Source organism: Sinocyclocheilus grahami, unplaced genomic scaffold (genome assembly GCF_001515645.1).
Source record: "Sinocyclocheilus grahami isolate Dianchi unplaced genomic scaffold, SAMN03320097.WGS_v1.1 scaffold114.1, whole genome shotgun sequence".
Taxonomy (NCBI): Eukaryota; Metazoa; Chordata; class Actinopteri; order Cypriniformes; family Cyprinidae; genus Sinocyclocheilus; species Sinocyclocheilus grahami.
In genome coordinates, this window is record NW_015505293.1 from 719,623 (window position 1) to 739,771 (window position 20,149).

The 20,149-nt window shown below is 38.9% G+C and overlaps 1 protein-coding gene across 1 annotated transcript in view; it reads left to right on the plus strand.

The window, feature by feature from the left end:
* tnksa (tankyrase, TRF1-interacting ankyrin-related ADP-ribose polymerase a) overlaps window positions 1-20,149 on the plus strand; it is a 113,832-nt gene that overhangs the window by 64,533 nt on the left and 29,150 nt on the right. The window contains exons 6-9 of the mRNA XM_016277668.1: window positions 15,502-15,522; window positions 17,213-17,307; window positions 17,493-17,559; window positions 19,071-19,257. Of these exons, the coding sequence (XP_016133154.1) occupies window positions 15,502-15,522; window positions 17,213-17,307; window positions 17,493-17,559; window positions 19,071-19,257 (370 nt within the window). The remainder of the gene's footprint in view (window positions 1-15,501; window positions 15,523-17,212; window positions 17,308-17,492; window positions 17,560-19,070; window positions 19,258-20,149) is intronic.

The following is a 20,149-nucleotide window of genomic DNA, read 5'->3' on the forward strand; positions in this document are numbered from 1 at the left end:
AATTTTTCTCCATTTGCGCTCAAGACTACGAGTTTTTTTTTCTTGAGAGAATGAGCATTACTGTTCTACCATGGCGCAGTACATTTTTCTCTAACCTTTTTCAATTTAATGGGGGCAACAGCTTCTAATGTATTAGAGAAGATAGTGCCCATGTTGCTAGTCATTTCGTCTAGTTAATGTGTATTTATGGGTACACAGAGCAGTTGAGCTAAATCAGGCAGGTTATTTGTGAATCTGTCTTTGGTGGCTGGAACAATAGTTCTGCCCGGACGATAACGCGGAGCCATATAGTTAATATCAGTAATATGCAGCATGCACTATACAAGGAAATGGTCAGTAACATCATCACTTTGAGGAACGATATCTATATCAGTAAGCTCAATTCCATGCGATATAATTAAATCTAGCGTATGATTAAAATGATGAGTGGGCCCGGTGACGTTTTTCTTTACTCCAAAAGAGTTTATTAGGTCAGTAAACGCAAGTCCTAATGCATCATTTGTATTATCAACGTGAATGTTAAAATCTCAGACAATTGGCGCTTTATCAACAGTAACCAATAGGTCTGATCTGCAAATTCTTTTAGGAAATCTGTATACGGCCCTGGTGGTCTATACACAGTAGCCAGAGCAAGAGATACAATATATTTATTTTGCATATCTGACAGTGTAACATTAAGCATAAGTACAGGTGCATCTCAATAAAATAGAATGTCATGGAAAAGTTCATTTACCTGTATTTCGAATTAGTTAAACCTGTATCCTGCCTTCTGAGTAACATTGAGAATATCACTATCTATTGTTGCAACACCGCCGCCACGACCAGTCTGACGGGGCTTATGCTTATAAGAGTAGCTTGGTGGAGTAGACTCATTTAGACCAATGTAATCATTTGGTTTTAGCCAGGTTTCAGTCAAGCAGAGTACATCAAAACTATTATCTATGATCATTTCATTTACAATAACTGCTTTGAGTGAGAGTGATCTAATATTTAGGAGCCCAAACTTTAAAAAAAAATTTTGTTCATTTATTTTACATTTTTCTGGTTTAATCACAATCAGATTTTTTCTGGATCCTGCATTAAATTTATATTTTGACCTCACTATTCGGGGAACAGACACAGTCTTTATAGATTGTACAGTGCAAGTACTTCTATCATTTAAGTGGGTAGAACAAAAGTCATCAGGGCAGTTATTTGAGATTTGACTTACTAGTCATATGTTGCGTAGCGTCCTGGAGATGTTGTCCGACAGGAGTTCCGCTCTGACTTTGCTGGGGTGCAGGCCATCAGCGTGAAAAAGCCTAGGACCGCTCCCAGAAAAGATTCCAATTATTAACAAAGAGCAGTTTCTGTTCTTTAAATGAATGGTTATTGTCATGGTGTAAAGCAAAAAGTCTACTGAACCTTTCGTGTCCTCATCGATATGTGGGAAGCGGTCCTGACACGATGATTGTCGTTGCGGGCGATGTGCTGCGCACCGTCTCGATCAGGCTCCTGAAGTCCCTCTTCAGTGTCTCCGTCTGCCACAGCTTGGTGTCGTTAACCCCCACGTGAAGCACGACCGCTCCAATGCTCTCGTCGCCCTTCAGGATCGCGGGTATCTGCACAGAAACATCGAGAACACGAGCACCAGGGAAACAGTGAGTGTGCACTTTACCTTCAGCTAACGTAGCACGGACATGCCGGACAATGGAGTCTCTGACGATCACAGCGTCGCGTTCCGTCTCGCAGAGGGGAGCGAAGTGGTTCCGGGTGGAGATCTCAAAGACCGGAGGGGGAGAGGCGGTCGCCCGGGGCCTGACTCGCGTCTTTCACTGCGGGTGCACCCAGCGTCCGTGGTGTCCCGGCGCCGGAATGAAGGACATCTGGGAAGATCGCATCCTGGGTGCACCGGGCCTGTGCAAAGAAACACACGGAGTAGAGGTGGTGTGGGAGAGTTAGCAGCGTGCTGTATACTTACCCTGGAATTGTGAGCGTCTGCCCGGGATTTTTCCAGTGTGGCTCTCCGCTCTCTCAGCTGGGTCTGCCTCTCCACCAGGTCGCGGATCTGCTTCTCCACGGCCTCCAGCTCAAGCTCCACCGAATGCAGCTCGAGCGTGTCCTCACCTGCACTCAAAGGTAGACACACATCCGCCATTAAAGCAAGTAACAGTGAGTAAAACAATGGTAATGTGTGTGAATAGAGTATTAGCAATGTAAGCAAGATTAGCAGCAACCACGTTGGCGATGCTAACGGGCTGTATGCTAATAGCGGACTCGGGAAATCAAAATAGAACTAGTGATAAGGCGCTCTGATTGTTTTTGTTGTAGAATACGATAGGGGCTATATTCACACATTATAGAAACGAAAATGATGGTGTATTAAATTGATTTTATGATAAAAAAAATAGACGATAAAGAATTAACTTGAAGGAGCTCAAACTCAAAACACACAGCAGCAACAAATAGGAAGTGACGTATCAGGTAACAAAAATTGAACTGTACCATTCTCCACCCACGGTTCGGCCTATCTATCGATTGATCTATCAGTAGTGTTCCTGTGGCTCAGTGGTAGAGCATTGCGTTAGCGGTGCAAAAGGTTTAAATGCATAAATTATTATTATCTATCTATTTATCTATCGTTCTCTCTGCCGTTCTATCAGCCCGTCTGTCTGTCTGTCTATTTATCATTCAGTCATTTTATCTATCTATCTATCTGTCATTTGTTTTATCTATCTATCTATAATTCAGTCATTTGTTTTATCTATCTATCTATCTATCTATCTATCAGTCATTTGTTTTATCTATCTATCTATCTATCTATCTATCTATCTATCTATCTATCTATCTATCTATCTATCTATCTATCATTCAGTCATCTGTTTTATCTATCTATCTATCTATCTATCTATCTATCTATCTATCTGTCGTTCTATCCAGTCGATCTACATATCATTTTATCTATTGATCTAGCTATTGTTCTGTTATTCATCATTCTATCGTTTTTTGTATTTCTTTATATATTTTTCTTTGTTTTTTTATTTCTATAGTCGTCTTTCTTTTTATTAGACATTTAAAGTGAAACATTTGAACATTTTCTTGCATTCAAAATCATATTGCAATTCTACATCCTATTTGCTACCACGATTCAAATTAAATTCATGAATTGAATTGAAATTTAAAAGGCATTCTCAATTTATTTCTAAATATTGCAGAACATTCCACCTGTCACAGACATTTTTGTTTGTTACTTTGCATTATACTCATAAAGTTTCTGGTAACACAATCTGGTATATAATTTTTAGTGAACCCAGAGTCCTGCATGCTGAAGAAAAACTCCTTGAGATTGCGAACAGTAGATGCAGGATTCAGTAGCTGATGGGTAACTAGATGTGCGATTAAACACTTGGCCTTTTGAAACCTAGAGACCGCGTGAAAGTCCTGCTGATTTGTCCATCACACTCCGAGACACTCATCATTAGTCCTGAACCTCTCAACACTGTGAGCATCTCTCTCACACGGCGTGGCAGAGCCCAGAACAACTCCCCGTCAAGATCAGACACCACACTTTGACCAGCAGCACTGATGAAAAAGTCTGATCCCTGTGGAGCAGCTGCTCTCCACAACCAAAGGCGTCATTTGCTTCCATTAGAAGTCATACCAGTAACAGGGACAGTGTGGGCTTTCTCCAGAGGGGACTGGTGGTGGGTCAGGAATAGAGGCACACCTCATCCCCTGGGACACATATAATCTCCTAAACACCTTCAGAAGTTAGCGATGCTGTCGACCATCCAGGGTGACTTGAGGGTGCAGTATGGCTGGTGTCTTGTGGCTCCTTTAAAGGGCTCAATTACTGGGCTGTGAAGAGGGTTAAGTCACTTAGGGCAACAGTGGTTTGGCCCAGGAGACAGAGAGGGAGTGCCGATGTGTGAAAGGAAGGAGTGCGTCGTAATAGTTGTAGCTGTCTGAACGATGGAAAAAGCAGATTCATTAGTCTCCTGTCTGGAGAAGAGGTTGTCACTGAAGACAGAGACACTGCTCATCATGATACGTTTAAGGCCACACTAAAAGCTGAGCTCCATCTTTGCTGAAAATGCCCTCTTTGCTGTGGCACTTTTTTATGACAAGGGCACTATGAGTGGACAGGCTTTTCATCAAAATGTGAGAACATTCACACACAGTTAGCAGGATGACTGCTAAAATAAAATTGAAAAACCACAACCCCGTGGCACATTTTGAAGTGAATTTTTGCTCTAATTTGTTCAAATTGATTAAGGCTAGGTTTTGGGAGGTAGCACTTTTGCACATTCTATCAGTTCAGAGTCCATGTTAAATGTAGCTTTCACACTTGATGCATTTGCTCAGTCAAGACAATCTGAATTTGCCCCTCTTTCTTGTCTGCGTTTACACTGTGTTGTTGTTCAAAAGTATGCTTTCGTAATCAACCAGAGTACTTCTAAAAGCCATTTATTGCTGCAAAAATATAACAATTTGCAATTTGCGTTCACATTAGCCACAACTAGGGTTGTGACGGTGAGGAAATTTTCCCACCGGTTAATTGGCGTGTGACAACACCGGTAATACCGGTATCACCGCGGGGGCAGGGGCGTTCCCTCTTTTCCTTGGTTTCCTTAGCATTTAAATAGCTTGTAAAAGCGGTGTGCGCATTTTACTTTCACTTTCAAATAGTGGCAATTCGTAGTAAAGCAATTGTTCGTTTGAATTTTCCCTCTTTTCCTCGCTTTCCTTCGCTTTTAAATAGCTTAAAAGCGCCGTGCGCATTTTACTTTCACTTTAGAATTAGCGGCAGTTAGGCGTCAATTGCTTGAATGCAACAACAAAGTACAACGTCAAACTCACTTTAGCGTATATATAAAACGTATAACTTTTATTAACAAAATAAATAAAAATAACACCATGCTATAGGGCAGTCTATGCCTAATATGAAATAACAAATAACTTACATAAAGTAATAAAATAAATAAATAAATGACACAAAGTAAAAATCAGCAAACAATGTGGAACCAATTAAATAGGAAACGAATGTTTAAAAAAACTTCCAAAATCACCTTAGATTAACGGCAAAAGTCAGCAGGCTTTTCAAAATCCAAAATATTGCCAAACAGGCGCTTTGCATCTCGTTTCGAAGCTAAATCATCCGCGATCGTCTTGTCTGTCTCACCCCACTCTTCTTGTCAGTCAGCTCGACTCACTCTCCTCACTGGAGAAATGAAATCTGATCTGTGATGCAACTGTCGTTCAACTGCATTGAGCAGCCGCGTTCAGTTTTTAATTGTAGTGTCTGTTCTTTTACTGAACTAAATTTTTATTACTATAAAAAATAAAAACGACGGTGGGGGTCGGTGATGCGGTGGGCAAGTGACGTAACCGGTGTTGTAGCTTAACACCGTCAGCACTGTCTATCGCGGCAAGCCTAGCCACAACACAAGAGTAGCTCACACTGATTTTCCAAACCCCTTCTTTTTTAAGAGCTACAAAGCTGGATTTTAGTAAAACTGAAGGTAGGTTTGATATTCTGTGAAGTATTTTGTTAATTCTTCCTAGAATACAGTTTTGTAGTTAACAAGCTAGGCAATATCGCATTCATAATCACAGACGAATCGCCTGCGATAATGAACGCGATATTGCCTAGCTCAGGGGTGTCCAAACTTTTTTCACAAGGGGCCAGGTGCAAAAAAATGTGTGTAGTCTTGGGCCGCATGACTGTTAAAAAAAAAAAAAAAAACTACTATTAGACAAGCTAATTTATTATTGCCATTAATTTGTCTTTGTCTGCTTATATGTTAAATATGCTATTGTCTAAAAATGTTATGTGTGCGCTAAATATATATTTTTACATGCCCCATGATATTATATAATTTTTTAACCTAAGAATCATTACAATGTATTGCTTTCAATATTTTTTTTACTCACCATTATTAACCTATTAATGTGAAGAGTGATGTTGTGCCTTGGATTCCAGAATTGATGTCAAGTCAGGAGTAAGTCGTGTAGTAGAGATACGAAGCAGATCACAGAGATGGCTGTCAGTCAGCCTGGCTCTCAGTGGACTCTTGTTCAGCGTCATCAGCGAAAATGTTTGCTCACATATGTACGTGGAGCCAAACAGACTCATCATCCTTTGTGCATGGTGTTTGATTAAGGGGAATCTGGATGTTTCCAAACTCTTGTAAAACTCGGACAGGAGAAGAAGCTGGTGCCGGCTGCGAAGAGAATCATCGCACTGAAGTTCTATGAGTTCCAGCTGCACATTCTCTTGTACTTCTACATTAACAGAGAAAGGGGTTGAGAACAGTTTGATATCGCTATCAATAGCGGAAAAGTCTTGAAAATGCTGATTAAATTCTGTGATTAAGGATGTGAGCACTGTCGAATATTTATCCATTTTTCTAGGGATGTTGGAGTCTGAAAAACTCGAGATGATTTCGGACAAACTAGGAAAGTGCACAGCATTGCGGTCCCTGATTTGTCTCTCAAAAAGTCTTAGTTTCACAGCAAAGGATTTCAAGTGCGCATACATTTCCGATATCAGCTGGTTCTTGCCTTGCAGGCTTTTATTCAGTGCGTTCAGGTAACTGGTCAAATCAAGGTCTGCCAGCCAGTCAGGGTCATTGAGTTGATCAAGTGTCCGATTTTCTTCTTTCAAAACTGGTCAATTTCAGACCGCAGCGAATAGAACCGCTGTAGAGCAGAGCCGCGACTCAGCCATCGCACGTTAGAGTGATATATTACGTCACCGTATTCTGCATCAATATCGGACAGAAATGCCCGGAATTCTCTGTGGTTGAGCACTCTTGAATGAATCAAGTTTGTAGTTTTTACCACAGTGGTCATCACATCATCCATCTGGATGGCTTTGGCACAGAGCGCTTCCTGGTGTATGATACAGTGCATTTTCACAGCCTCACCTCCACTTTCGCAAACTTTGTTGCATACCATGGAAGCCATTCCATTCCACTCGCCGATCATGGCTGGTGCTCCATCGGTTGTAATGCCACAGAGCTTGGCCCAAGGGAGATTCATGGTTTCAATCGCACATGATACGGCTTCAAAAAGATATTTTCCCGTTGTTGTACTCTTAAGGCTCTTCATTTCAAGTAGCTCTTCTGAAATGCAAAAATCACTGTCCACACCTCGCAAAAAAATTAACAGCTGTGCAGTATCTGTGGAATCAGTGCTGTCATCGCACGCAATTGAGTAAAAATCAAACGTGGGAACTTTGTCTGTCACTTGTTCTTTTAGATTTGCAGACAAGTCTTCAATTCTCCATCCAACTGTGTTTCTTGAAAGACTGATATTTTTAAAATCTTGCATCATTTCTGGGCAAATTATTGTGGCAACTTTCATCAGACATTCCTTTATAAGTTTGCCTTCAGTGAAGGGTTTTCCGTGCCGCGCTATTAGGTGAGCTACCTCATAACTAGCTAATGTAGAATTTTACTGTGCTTTATTAGCACGAAAAAATTGTTGTTGTTGAGCTAACAAGGCAGCTGCCAATAGTTTCACCTTTTGATCGCGCTCAGCACCAGTGTAAGATTTGAAGGACTGATGTTTTGTTTCGTAATGTCTTTTAACATTATATTCCTTCCTCGCTCCAACGGACTCCTGGCAAATTAAACAGACACATTTCCCGCTCACCTCCGTGAAAAAAATATTCATTTCCCCAACGTGTCTGAAATCTCCTGCATTCACTTTCGATTTTCCTTTTTCTTTGTTGCGCCATGACTTTGCAAAATGTGATAAACAATAATTTGTTGTTTTTTAGCCTCTTCATAAACGTAGGCCTACGTCTGACTAACTGCATTGGCTGCATGGGATAGCGACACCTGATGGTTATTTAGTGAATTTGATCTATTTTTCACTATAAAGGGCCAGATTCCTATTATTTTTAGAATCCCTAGCGGGCCGCCACAGGAACGATCGCGGGCCGTAGTTTGGACACCCCTGGCCTAGCTTGTCAGTGAACTACGGCTCTGTGTATTAAATGCTGCTCCATCTGAAAGCACGTGGTGGAGATTTACTTCTAATCACAGAACCGGCTTTACTGACAAGATGTGCATGATTTTTTTTAATTTTATAGAAATCAGCGTAAAATCAAAGCAGAGATGAATGACATGCCCCTGACTCTTTTTCTTGAAGTGGAAAAGAATTGATCAGTGCCATGCTAGCTTTAGATAATGTCTCTGAACACTGATTGAAAGCAATACTTGTGTGTGTGTGTGTGTGTGTGTGTGTGTGTGTGTGTGTGAGAGAGAGAGAGAGAGAGAATAGGAAGCGTACTCCAGAGTGTGAGATTTGCCACGGTCCGGGTTTAAAAATGATGGAGCTCTCTGAAGTGCAGGACATTATTAACACAGCACACTGGAGCACATTATCAAGATGCCTTCTACAGGGGCTCAGTGCTAGCTTTAGATAAAGTCTCTGAACACTGATTGTGAAAGCAATACGTGTGTGTGTGTGTGTGTGTGTGTGTGTGTGTGTGTGTGTGAGAGAGAGAGAGAGAGAGAATAGGAAGCGTACTCCAGAGTGTGAGATTTGCCACGGTCCGGGTTTAAAAATGATGGAGCTCTCTGAAGTGCAGGACATTATTAACACAGCACACTGGAGCACATTATCAAGATGCCTTCTACAGGGGCTCAGGGAAAAACAATCACTTACCGTACGCCTACCGCAGATCCCATCAATCATGTCACAGTTGTTCCATGGTGAACAATTTACTTTTTCATTTTCTTTCCATGTTTTTACTCTTTCTCACTGCTGCTTTTTTCTCAGATTAGTTTTGTTGTAAAATATACACTGTAGTCAGTTCCACTTAACCCGTCGTAACTCTTAACCATGACACTAAAGTTGTGTAGTATGCTTGTTCCCTTCCTTAGTTGTGCAGTTGTTATTTTGTATTTATCTGATCTTCGTTCCCCAAGTGACACACAAAATTCCACTCCCGTTTTCTTTTAGAGAAATTGCTAACTGGCAATAAATGTATACAACAATGAAAACTTTTTATCATTTACGTACCCTCAGGGTGTTCCAAACTTGACTGATTTTCTTCTGTGGAACGAAAACATTTTGAAAAATATCTCTATTATTTTAATTGAAAAATCAGTGAAGCCCAGTGTTATTTTCGGACAGCATGGTGTATGGGTGAAAAACACTTTAAAAACATTCTTCTAAATATTTTCTTTTATGTGTAGAAATAAATAAATAAAGAAAGTAAGTCATAAAGGTTTGGAGTGACATTGGTAAATGATGACAGAATTTCCTTTTTTTTGTTGGTATTAACAAGCATTATTTTATAACCAGATGTCTTTTAGCTAAACCACACAATAAGTACTTTTAAGAAGGTATGATGAAGACATTCTCATCCATGTCAGGACATTGGAAGCCATTGTTCCATTGACTTGCCTCATTATTACTCTGGGTGGGATTGTGAAACAGAGCTGTTTATATGGTGTGATAACATTCGCCTTAACATATTGCAGGCTTTAGCTTAAAGATTATGTGTACTAGAGGAATGATGTGGGAAGAGGCTTTGGAGGGAATTAGCACAGAACGATTTGCTTTGCACCAAAATCTTAATGCTCTGGATCCAGGGTTCTTCAAGACAGCTCTCTAGCTCTTGTGGTTGGTTGGATTTGGTTTGCACAGAGGTAGGAGATTCACAGCACAATGAACAAGTGGAATTATGGGCAATAAAACATTGATATATGAAAATATGATCATTTAGATTTTTGTACATTTTTCAAACACAATTTTGCTAAATAATGCAGTTTTGGGTCGTATTTTATTTTATCTTGCCATTTAACAAACCATTAACTACGGCTTTTTGTCTCAGTAAACTCCTAATTTGCTTTTTATTAATAGTTAGTAAGGTAGTTGTTAAGTTTAGGTATGGAGTAGGATCAGGGATGTAGAATATGGTCATGCAGAATATGTGCTTTATAAGTACTAATAAATAGCCAACATGTTTATAATATGCATGCTAATAGTTAGTTAATAGTCAGAATTGGTCCCTATACAAAAGTGTTACCCAATCTTCTTTCTGCCAGTAAACGAAAAAATGCCAGTGTTTACATGCACAGCAAAGTTGGGGCAAAAAATTGTTTGCCAATCTGGTTTTGATGATTATCCAGTAAAAGAAATCCTTTTACACATCGTCAGTTTAAGTATAATCAGTATAAGTACAGTACTTTTTAAAAGTTTGGGGTTTGTAAGATTAATAATAATATTAATAATAATTATAATAATTATTATAATAATAATATTTTATTCTCACCCTGGCTGCATTTATTGGGAAAAAAATGTGTAAAAATAATAATATTTTGAAATATAATTACAACTTTAAAAAAAAATCTATTTTAATCTATTTTATATATATTTCTAATGTTATATCAGAAATAATTTAATATGCTGATTTGATGCTCAAGAAACAATTCTAATTAATGTTGATAATATTGGCGTTCTGCTTAATATTTTGAATCTGTGATACTACTTTGCAGGATTCTTTGATAAATAAAAGTTCAAAATTAAAGCGTTTATTTAAAAAAATTTAACAAATCTTTTGATCAATTTAGTGTTTCCTTTTTGAATAAAAAAATCTTGCTGATGCCCAACTTTTGAAATGTAGTATACATTTGCATATCTAGAAATTATTCTTAAGATAGTGTATACACAGATGTCTCGATAGTGTTGACTTCACTTCACTTTTTTTTTTTTTTTTTTTACTTCAGGTGAAGATTGCTGTCACCTGAAGTGCTGTTTAGTTTTTTCCCCATTTAGACTGTAAAACGATCAAGGCAGAATGTGCCTTGCCATCTTTGATAAGGTATCAAGTTGAGGCAGCCTCGCTGTGCAGGCTGAGATAAAACAAGCGGCGTGCAATCTGTGCAGCGGTTGGCGGTGAGAATGTTAATTCAGTCAACTTTTTTGATTTAATTTCCATGTTTCTGAAGATTAACAAATATTTTGTCTATCCAAGCGTCTGTTCCTGGCCCTCATTGCACAATGATGCGCCCCCATAGAAACGTAGGTGGATGGAAGAAACCGAGCAGCTGCGTATGTGGAGCGCTTGTAGTGTTTCCCGTCTGCCTTTATCTCTTTTCTCTCTCTTGTTCTCTCAAACACACAGGCTTTATTGCAGTTAATTATCGCATGTGACTATTTGTCTCTGCTTTCCAGCAATAGACTCCTGGGAAAACTTGAGCACGTGACGGCACATGATTCGAAATAGCATCCCGTTGGACGCGCTGGTAGTTAACGCCTTCAGTGCTCTGCTGGGACTGTCTTTAATGGAGGGTGAGTGTTGTGATTAGGACGGAGGAACCAGGCGTCATCCCCCTTTGGGATTTGAGCTCCTTTATGCAGAGCCCAGTATGCAGTAAGAAGCCCTTATAGGAGTCGGCTAGTTGTATTCTTTCCATTTTCCAGGCCTGGTAGAGGGGCTAATGTCTTATTGATCCTCTCAGCGTGTAACTGGCATTAGTGTGCTCGGTAGCCCCTTCCTGCTGTTTGCTTGCAGCTAGTATGACGCCTCTCTTTGGACCTGGTGTTTACTTTAGCGTAGCACAGGGACGAAAGAGACCCTCTTCTGTACACTCTCATGTGTAAATCTGCACTAACGGAGGTGCACTAAAGGGTGACTTGGCCAAGCAACACATTGTTTTCAAAGGCTCCATCCACGCAGATTTCATGCTAGTTATAGCATGTACCGCAGTCATGGCAACAGCTGTAGAGAAGCACTCACCGTTGGCATGGTTACAGGTCACCATTCCTCCATGGCAAGACAAGGGAAAGATGTGGACAAAGGGATATTTCTACTCTGAGGAAAAACAAGGAGTTTTTGTTGTTTTCTAGGCATGTACATTTCTGTAATATTAATACACTTAAATTATATTTCAGGATGTGTGATAGTGACTGAGATTAGAGGGAAAAAAGTCTCTAATACTTACCAAGGCTGCATTTATTCAAATGAAAGTACTGGAAAAACAGCAATATTGTGAAATATGATGAAATTTTTCTAATATATTTTAAAAAAGAATGTATTCTTATGATTTCAGCTTTCACATGGTCCTTCAGAAACCATTCTAATATGCTGATTGGGTGCCAGAGAAACATTTCTTATCAATGTTGAAAATGGTTTTATATTTTATTAAACTGTTTTTGTGTAAAACTTTATACTTCTTTTAGGTAGGACTGGGCAATATGGCAAAAAAAATAACATCTTGATTTTTTTCAGAACATTTGACCGATTTTCGATTTTTACAATTTTTAATTGGTCAACTTGAAAATGTTACTACAACATGATTTATAAACCCTCTAGTTAAAGAGGATTATTTGACAATAGACAAGTTTATACATTTATGCATTTATACATTATTAGGCATTTAAATCCAATAGAACTGTTTTACAATCTCTTTCTTTTCCAGAGATTTTCATTTTGTTTGCTTGTTTACTCAAAAGTTCACACTGTTCCTCTCCTTATCACAAACCCTCACAATGTGTGTAATGGTGAAACATTTGCACAAAAGAACAAAAAAATTGAGTGGCTCGATGTTGTAGACAGTGCCGACTTCAGTGTGCAGTGATTTGTCTTATTGGCAGCCTATATTTGAATGGGCAGAATAACCCAAACACTTTTTCATTTGAATGACCTGCACTGCACGTCTCACTCTCACGCTTCAGGGTCTGCTGGCAAAAGGTCAACGTTGCCACATAGCTTTACTGTCGCATTCTGTTTGAAGCCATGTGAATTGACACAGATCGTCGCTCTAGTTCACCTGTCTGCTGTTTCTGCCAGCACCAGAAAGCCGTTATGTGACAGAGCCAAATGCACTGAGAGTACTTTGAGATTCATTATTTGCAAATTCCCTTAAAACAAAGCAAAAGCTAATTTTAGCATTCCACCCATTTTAAATAGTGTCAGGATGTTGCGATCTGGAGTATGAAGGGGGTAATATTTCCAGCTGTACATCTTTAGGCAACACATTTATCTTAAATGATTCAATAGGAACAGCTCTTGAGTGAGATGACAATTCTGCTGGTGTGTCTGGCTCTTAAAGAAATTGATGGAAGATCTGTGCAAGAAGCAGATTTAATAGCCTACGGTTAAACGGTTTTGTCTTTTACTTTTTGTTTTGCAGAGAGCACAAGAGAACATGTATGCTCTCTGCAGGATGTGTCTTTCCTGTTAGTCCTGTTTGCTTTGGGTAGGGCAGACAGATTGGCAGGAGGGGCCAAAGTGATTGAGTGTAGCCATGGCTACTGTATGACTGTGTCGCCATGGTGATCCAGCCTCCTGACTCGTTACATATGCAAGATTCAGGTTGTTCATAAAATCCTCAAATTAATATTTTCCACAAGGTAAAATTAACTAGGTGTTCCCCAAGGGTCAGTCTGGGGCCATCTTCTATTTACTGTTACTTTTAAATGTAATGCTCTTGAAGAAGTAGTTAAAATGTTAATATGTCAGATTAATTCATTTCAGTCTGAGGATGACCTTGATACTGTTATAGAACTGTGGTGTCAAATGAGATTGAGAATATAATCTTTTTATAATCTTCATAGAATACAAACTGGGTTTTGTTTAGATCAGGGGTGCCCAAACTCGGTCCTGGAGGGCCGGTGTCCTGCAGAGTTTAGCTCCAACCCTAATCAAACACACCTGAAGCAGCTTATCAAGGTCTTACTAGGCATACTAGAAACTTCCCAGTAGGTGTGTTGAGGCAAGCTGGAGCTAAACTCTGCAGGACAACGGCCCTCCAGGACCGAGTTCGGGCACCCCTGGTTTAGATTGATTCAGCAAGTAATCCCCATTTGAAGCAGACTTTATGGTATAGAAAAAAATGGGTGAGTGTTCATTTTAGCTTAAAATGAATTAGTTTACAGTAGTGGTCGTCCGATATATCGCCACATATTTGGTATTTTTTAAAAATCGGCATCGGCCGGTAAGTTTTCCTATTTGGCCGATGTGTTCGAGGTGGGACTTTTATTTTGACGGCGCTGATAACGGCAGCGCCTGGGCACACAGTGCTCACGTTCTCCTCATCTTGTTCGCTGTTGTCCTTAACAGTTCTGTCTAAATACGGATAGAAGTCTGTCTAATAATCAGATAGAACGGTTAAACAAATTATTAGTAATAGAAAGGCAAACATTATAAAACTTTCTTGTTTGCCGTCAGCATTCAGCAAATACGCATTTATATAATTTAAACAAGTCTTTGAATGTCTAATAAACATCCAGTTTCAAAAACCATGCAAACTTAGTCGGATCCAGTTGTGAGATCTTGTGAAGTGTGTATGTGTATCCTGCATGATTGTTTTAGCAGGAACAGTTTTCCAGTGTGGGTTCAGGAGAGTTCAGCTTCATTGGAGACGTGCGATCGACAAACTTTAAACTCGTGATTTTAAATTATGCTGCATTTTATGCATTTTCCCACTGTCATATTCATGTCCTTTTGTGTGCTGTATGTAAAATGAGTGTTACCTTGGCTTTATTTGAAAAAATATGATTAATGCACACAAACTTCCCAGAATACTGAGTGCCCTGTTGGTTACAGTGTTTACTTCCTTTTTAATTATATTTTTATTAAATATTTATTTATGTGAAAATACTTTGTCATCTAAAGTATAAGTATGATTATTTAACACATTTATTTTTAAATAAATTTTCAAATGATTTCAAATTTCTTAAATATTAATTATAATAAATAAAATTATATCGGCCATCGGCCACCCTGTTTTCCAAGATATCGGCATCAGCATCGGCTGTCAAAAAAACAATATCGGTTGACCACTAGTTTACAGACTTGTTGCTTTGGTTAACAGATGGTAAGCATGCAGTTTTTTAATGGTCAACTACTAGGAATAGAAGCATAAGCTTGCATGTACTTTGAACATTAATATTAATAAAGTTGGAGACAAAAAGTTTTATTTATATTAACTTTTTTTAATGAAAACAAATTGGCTATTTTTCTCCTGCTTTGTTCCAGTGAACAAAGCCTTTGTTCCCCCCTCCCTTTTAAAAAAAAAGGTGTTTTTGGAACTTATAATACAAATTCAGTGGACAATCGAAACACGTCAGCAGACCACAGTGTTCTGCCACAGGATGAATCACGTAAACCAGCAGCACATGTGCGATCTCTCTCACAGCTGCCTGAAATGAGTTTTGGTTGAGTGCCACTGAATCAGTACCAACTCTTCTGTCAAGTCAGATCTAACTCCCTGGAGAGTAAAAAGAATGATAGACTGCTTGCTCTGTTCACATATCCTCTTTGTGTTGAAATCATGTCAGTTCAGTCTCCGTCACAATACAGTGCTGCCAATGTGGTGCTGCACTTTGTACATTGTGCTTGTACCGATGTCCCAAGTAAAGTTAGAGGACAAAAGACACAAAAATGTTACAGGGTGTGCCAGAATTACATAATGCTATCATTATATCATTATTTGTTTTTGTTTGTTTTTGCTCTCTTTTGTTTTGATTCGTCATTCTGGCGACATTGTCTATCAGTCGACATCTCAGAAAATGCTGGTAAGTTTTTGTTTTTTTTTTATTTTTCCCTGAGCTTGATTGCACTCATTTTCATTTGTTGAATTTTTTTTTTTCTGTTTCTTTTCTGTTTTTTCCCCCCCTTTGTTTGATTTTCACAATGTGGCCAGTTTGGTTCTTTCTTCACACACACTGCATCTTTGTGAATGCAGTGGATTGAGGTGAAGGTGTTAGAGGGTAAACCCTGGTGTGAAAACTCTGTCCTAAAGAGGATGCTTAGTGCACCACCTGCTTGATAAGTGAGCTTAAATATACCTCCTCTACTGCTACAGCTTCCACCCCACGATTCACATATTCCCTCAGTTTGTTTCTTGTCTTTTACAACTTCAAACACCCTATTGTGCATGCCTACGAATGCTCGTCACTGCATATTGTTATCATTATTTTGCAATTGAAGGGCACAATTCAAAGTTTTCCAATTTCATCTAGATTGATTTCTCATTGTTTTGTGCATTTTCAGCTGTATGGTGAATGATCCGTCCTTACCGCAGGAGACTGTGTGGGAACACATGGAGTTTGCGCATTGTGCTTTGCTCACATCAATACATCGCTGTAATGGTTTATGACCGTGTGGCTTGTCACATTTCATTGGAGACTTTTATGGGGATTTTATTTTGTTTGTGCCGCCTGATCCTCATTTTGTTTTATTGTTTTCGACTGGCTTGTCAATTTTCTGTTTTGTTTGTGTTTTGTTCTTGAATGCAGAATGCATGACTTGCATTACTTGATGTCTGAAAGTTAAGAATTTGATTAGCTTCTCATTTGAACTGTTTAATATTTGTGCCGTCAGACTTCCTTTTAATTTTAAATTCTCTTCTAGTTTAATTTTTGTTGGCTTGAAACGGATATCAGCTGCTGTCTCTAATTAGCTCTCGTAACAAATAACGTTTGTCATACAATCATCAGAATACGGGTGATGTGAGTTTTTGCAGCGATCATGCCGTGCTGAGGGGACTGTTATACCCCGCTGTGTGGTGCGGTACATAGATACATGGTGTTGAATACCTTCATTTTTATGTTAGCCTGTATTTCAATACTTAAACACTATATCATTCTCAGTAAGACAGTAAGACTTGCACAGGGTTGGATTGTCAGGCGGGTTTACAAGCCTCAGAGCTGCAATGAAGTGTGACATCCTTACGGCAAAATTCAGTCATGAGCCTCGCTTTTTCTAGAGGAGAGGAGCCCCAGTATGAGTTTTTCCTCACATGTTCGACAAACCAAGACCTCCCTTGGTCCATAGGCAGCCCGATTTTAGAAAAAAGGCTACGCTAATACTTTTTCAAGAGATATAAAGAAGAGAGGTGGGTTTTGGTTTTACAGAGGGGTGCTTTGTCATCATGGCTTTGTTGGATCTGTGTACATAACTGTTTAAAAGTGTGAGGTCAGTAAGATTTATTTTTTTTTAGTCTTTTTTTTTCTTTCTTCTTTTTGTTTTTTTTCACTTATGGTCGCCAAGGCTGCATTTATTTGATCATATTTATAATTAACTGTAATATTGTGAAATATTATTACAATATAAAATAACTGCTTTCTGTTTTAATATGTTTAAAATGTAATTTATTCCTAAATAAATACATAGGCCTACAAATCTTACTAACCCAAACTTTTGAACAATATAGTACATCTTACAGTTTTGTCATAACTGTGTTTCCTCTTTTCTTTCTTGTAGTCTACTCCATTGCACCTGGCAGCCGGATACAACCGAGTCCGAATAGTTCAGCTTCTCCTGCAACATGGCGCTGATGTTCACGCTAAAGATAAAGGGTGGGTCTGTTTATGTCTCCTTTTTTCCCTTACTTTCCTGTCTCTATCAGCTATTTCACATTTTTTCACTCTGATAAAATATTTGGTTCATTAGCCTTCCTTTGTCCATATATTACTTAAAGGAAAAGCACATTTTGGGCTTAAAAGGTTTTTGTGTGTGCATGTTTGGTTCTTGCAATTCCTAGTGGTCTTGTTCCTCTACACAACGCCTGCTCATATGGACACTACGAAGTCACAGAGCTACTGCTAAAGGTAAGGACAAAAACCTGAATGGGTGTGCATGTATAATTTAGTGTGTGACCTGTGTGGAAGACAAACAACACTGTTTCCAGTTAAGCAGCTTGCCTTAACCAGGCACAATGCAATGAAGCATTGATTCAAAATCCTGCTCCACTTACTATATATTTAAAAATGTCCGTGCTATGCAGTGTTTTGGGCATCACTGTGGAGAGAATGATTACTCAGTTATTTTAGAATGTTTTTTAGACTATTATATTATAGATTATTTTGAATTTTTTTAGTGACAAATTTAGTGTATGTCCTGCATACAGCTTCGATCTACATGTCCTGTCAGAGTTCACTCTGTTTCAGTGCAAACACAAACTCCCCCTTGAGCCTGACGTTCCATAGAGTATGGCCTTTAAGCCCAGCTTCTTTTATTTACAAAGCTGTTATATGGAACACTATGCTCACGGTGTGTTCTCCCATACTCAGTGTGTCAACAGAGCCCTGCGGAGTGGCCAATCTGTCTGTACAACAATGTTTGGATTTTGATACACAGCAGAACAGAGAATTCTCAGCCTCAGGAGAGCTTATCACAATATCAGTAGCTCCCCAGATCTCCTTAAGCCCCCTCAATCATTATATTCGATTAAATATGCTGTGCAATGATCGGAAAGACAATTAAGAATCCTCTTATCGTACACAGATGCATTGTGAACACCTGACGTTATCTTGATGTTCCTGAGGTCCTCAGGAGCTTTTGTTTCACTCCTCTTAATTGCAGCTCAAAAGAATCTCTCTCTGTTTTGAAAGGATAATTCACCCAAAAGAGATTTTCTCATTCACCCTCATGTCATGAAACACAAAAGGAGAATTTTAGCAGAATGTTTTCCACAATGAAAGTGGATGGCGACCAGGTTCTGTCAAGCTTCAAGTCCTTTGAAGCCATCCATTAGATCTTTGTAAGGAAAAGCTTGAATTTGACTGAAAATCCTCTGAAATCTCATTCATGTTCACCTCATATTCAAATATGGCCAGTCAAAACATGTCTCATCAGATGTCACTGGTTTTCATGTTTTAATGGGGCATGAACTTCTTGTCTAATATTTGATTTAGCATTTGATGGTACATGGTAGATCGAAAATACATGGTAGATAGATTCTTAATTGTCTTTCTGATCATTGCACAGCGTATTTAATCGAATAGAAAAGAGTAAAGAAAAAATCATTTTTAGGAGATCTATCCCTTCAATCGTTTTGTATTGTTTACCCCTTGCCTCTGAGTGCAAGTTGATGTCTCTGTTTTGGAAAACTGCCATTTTCTAAAAATGTGTTCGATATTCTTTTCCCTCAGTGCTATTAACTCAGCTTCTGGGGCATAGCAGACTCCCTAATAGATAGAAATTCTTAATCTATGCTGAAACTGCTCTAACTGCTCAAGTGAAACCACATAATGTTCTCAATGTATTTGAAAATGAATCTGGGCCGTCAGAGTTGGCGCCATCCTTTCCGTGTGATCTCACCCTGAATGTTTTTCTGTAGCATGGGGCGTGCGTTAATGCCATGGACCTCTGGCAGTTCACCCCTTTGCACGAGGCTGCCTCCAAGAATCGCGTGGAGGTGTGTTCCCTGCTGCTGAGTCATGGAGCCGATCCCACGCTGGTCAACTGCCATGGGAAGAGCGCGGTGGACATGGCCCCGACCCCAGAACTCAAAGAGAGGCTCACATGTGAGTTTATATAGCATATATTGCCTTATAAAACAGCCTTGTTCCTTATTGCTTAAGAGTGAATTAAAGACAACATACTGGGATCTTTCACCATTGCTCAGCGTAAGTGGCACTAAAGCCCACAAAACTCATCCTGCTTGTTCACCTTGCTAGTGTAAAGTGAGCTAGACGCGACTTGGCTCTGATTGTTCCTGCCACATTCTCACTGGCACCGAGACAGATACATCAAGGTTTAGCGAAAGACACCTTTAAACACACAATATTCTCGTCCTGCATTATTCAAGCGCAGTGGAGGCTGAGCTCCAGTCTGCTGATGAGGTTGGCAGGCGACATCGTTATATATTTTGCCTGTGAATTCTCCATCTGGCTTCTCCCAGTGTGGGGTGGAGTGATGTAGTTTTGACTGAAACTTTACACAATTTGCTGTGTAAAGATTTTCCTTTATGTAGAATTAGTTTGAGCTTGTGCTGCGAGTATTTTAGAATGCAAACTTTTGATAGTGTCTTGTAAGTTAAAAATGTGATATAAATAAATGTAAATATACAACAATTACAATAATATTTCTATAATATTCTATATTTCTGTAATTACAAAATAGATAATATACTATATACATTAGTAAAGTACAATATTTAGTTCTCAGTTCTCCGTCCTTATTCATTGCTCAAGCTGTGATCCAAGAGTGCTAATATTTAATACACCAGTTAAATATGATCTTTTGTACTCCTGTTGTGTTTGTTTGGCGATATGCAAAGCTTGATACTTTGACTTCTTTTAAAACAATTTTAACAATTGTATTAGTTTGTATGAAACTACTCAATATTCATTTACTTGTTTAATAAAGCAATATTCAAATTATGATTGAAAAATTAATTATTTTCATGCTGTGGCT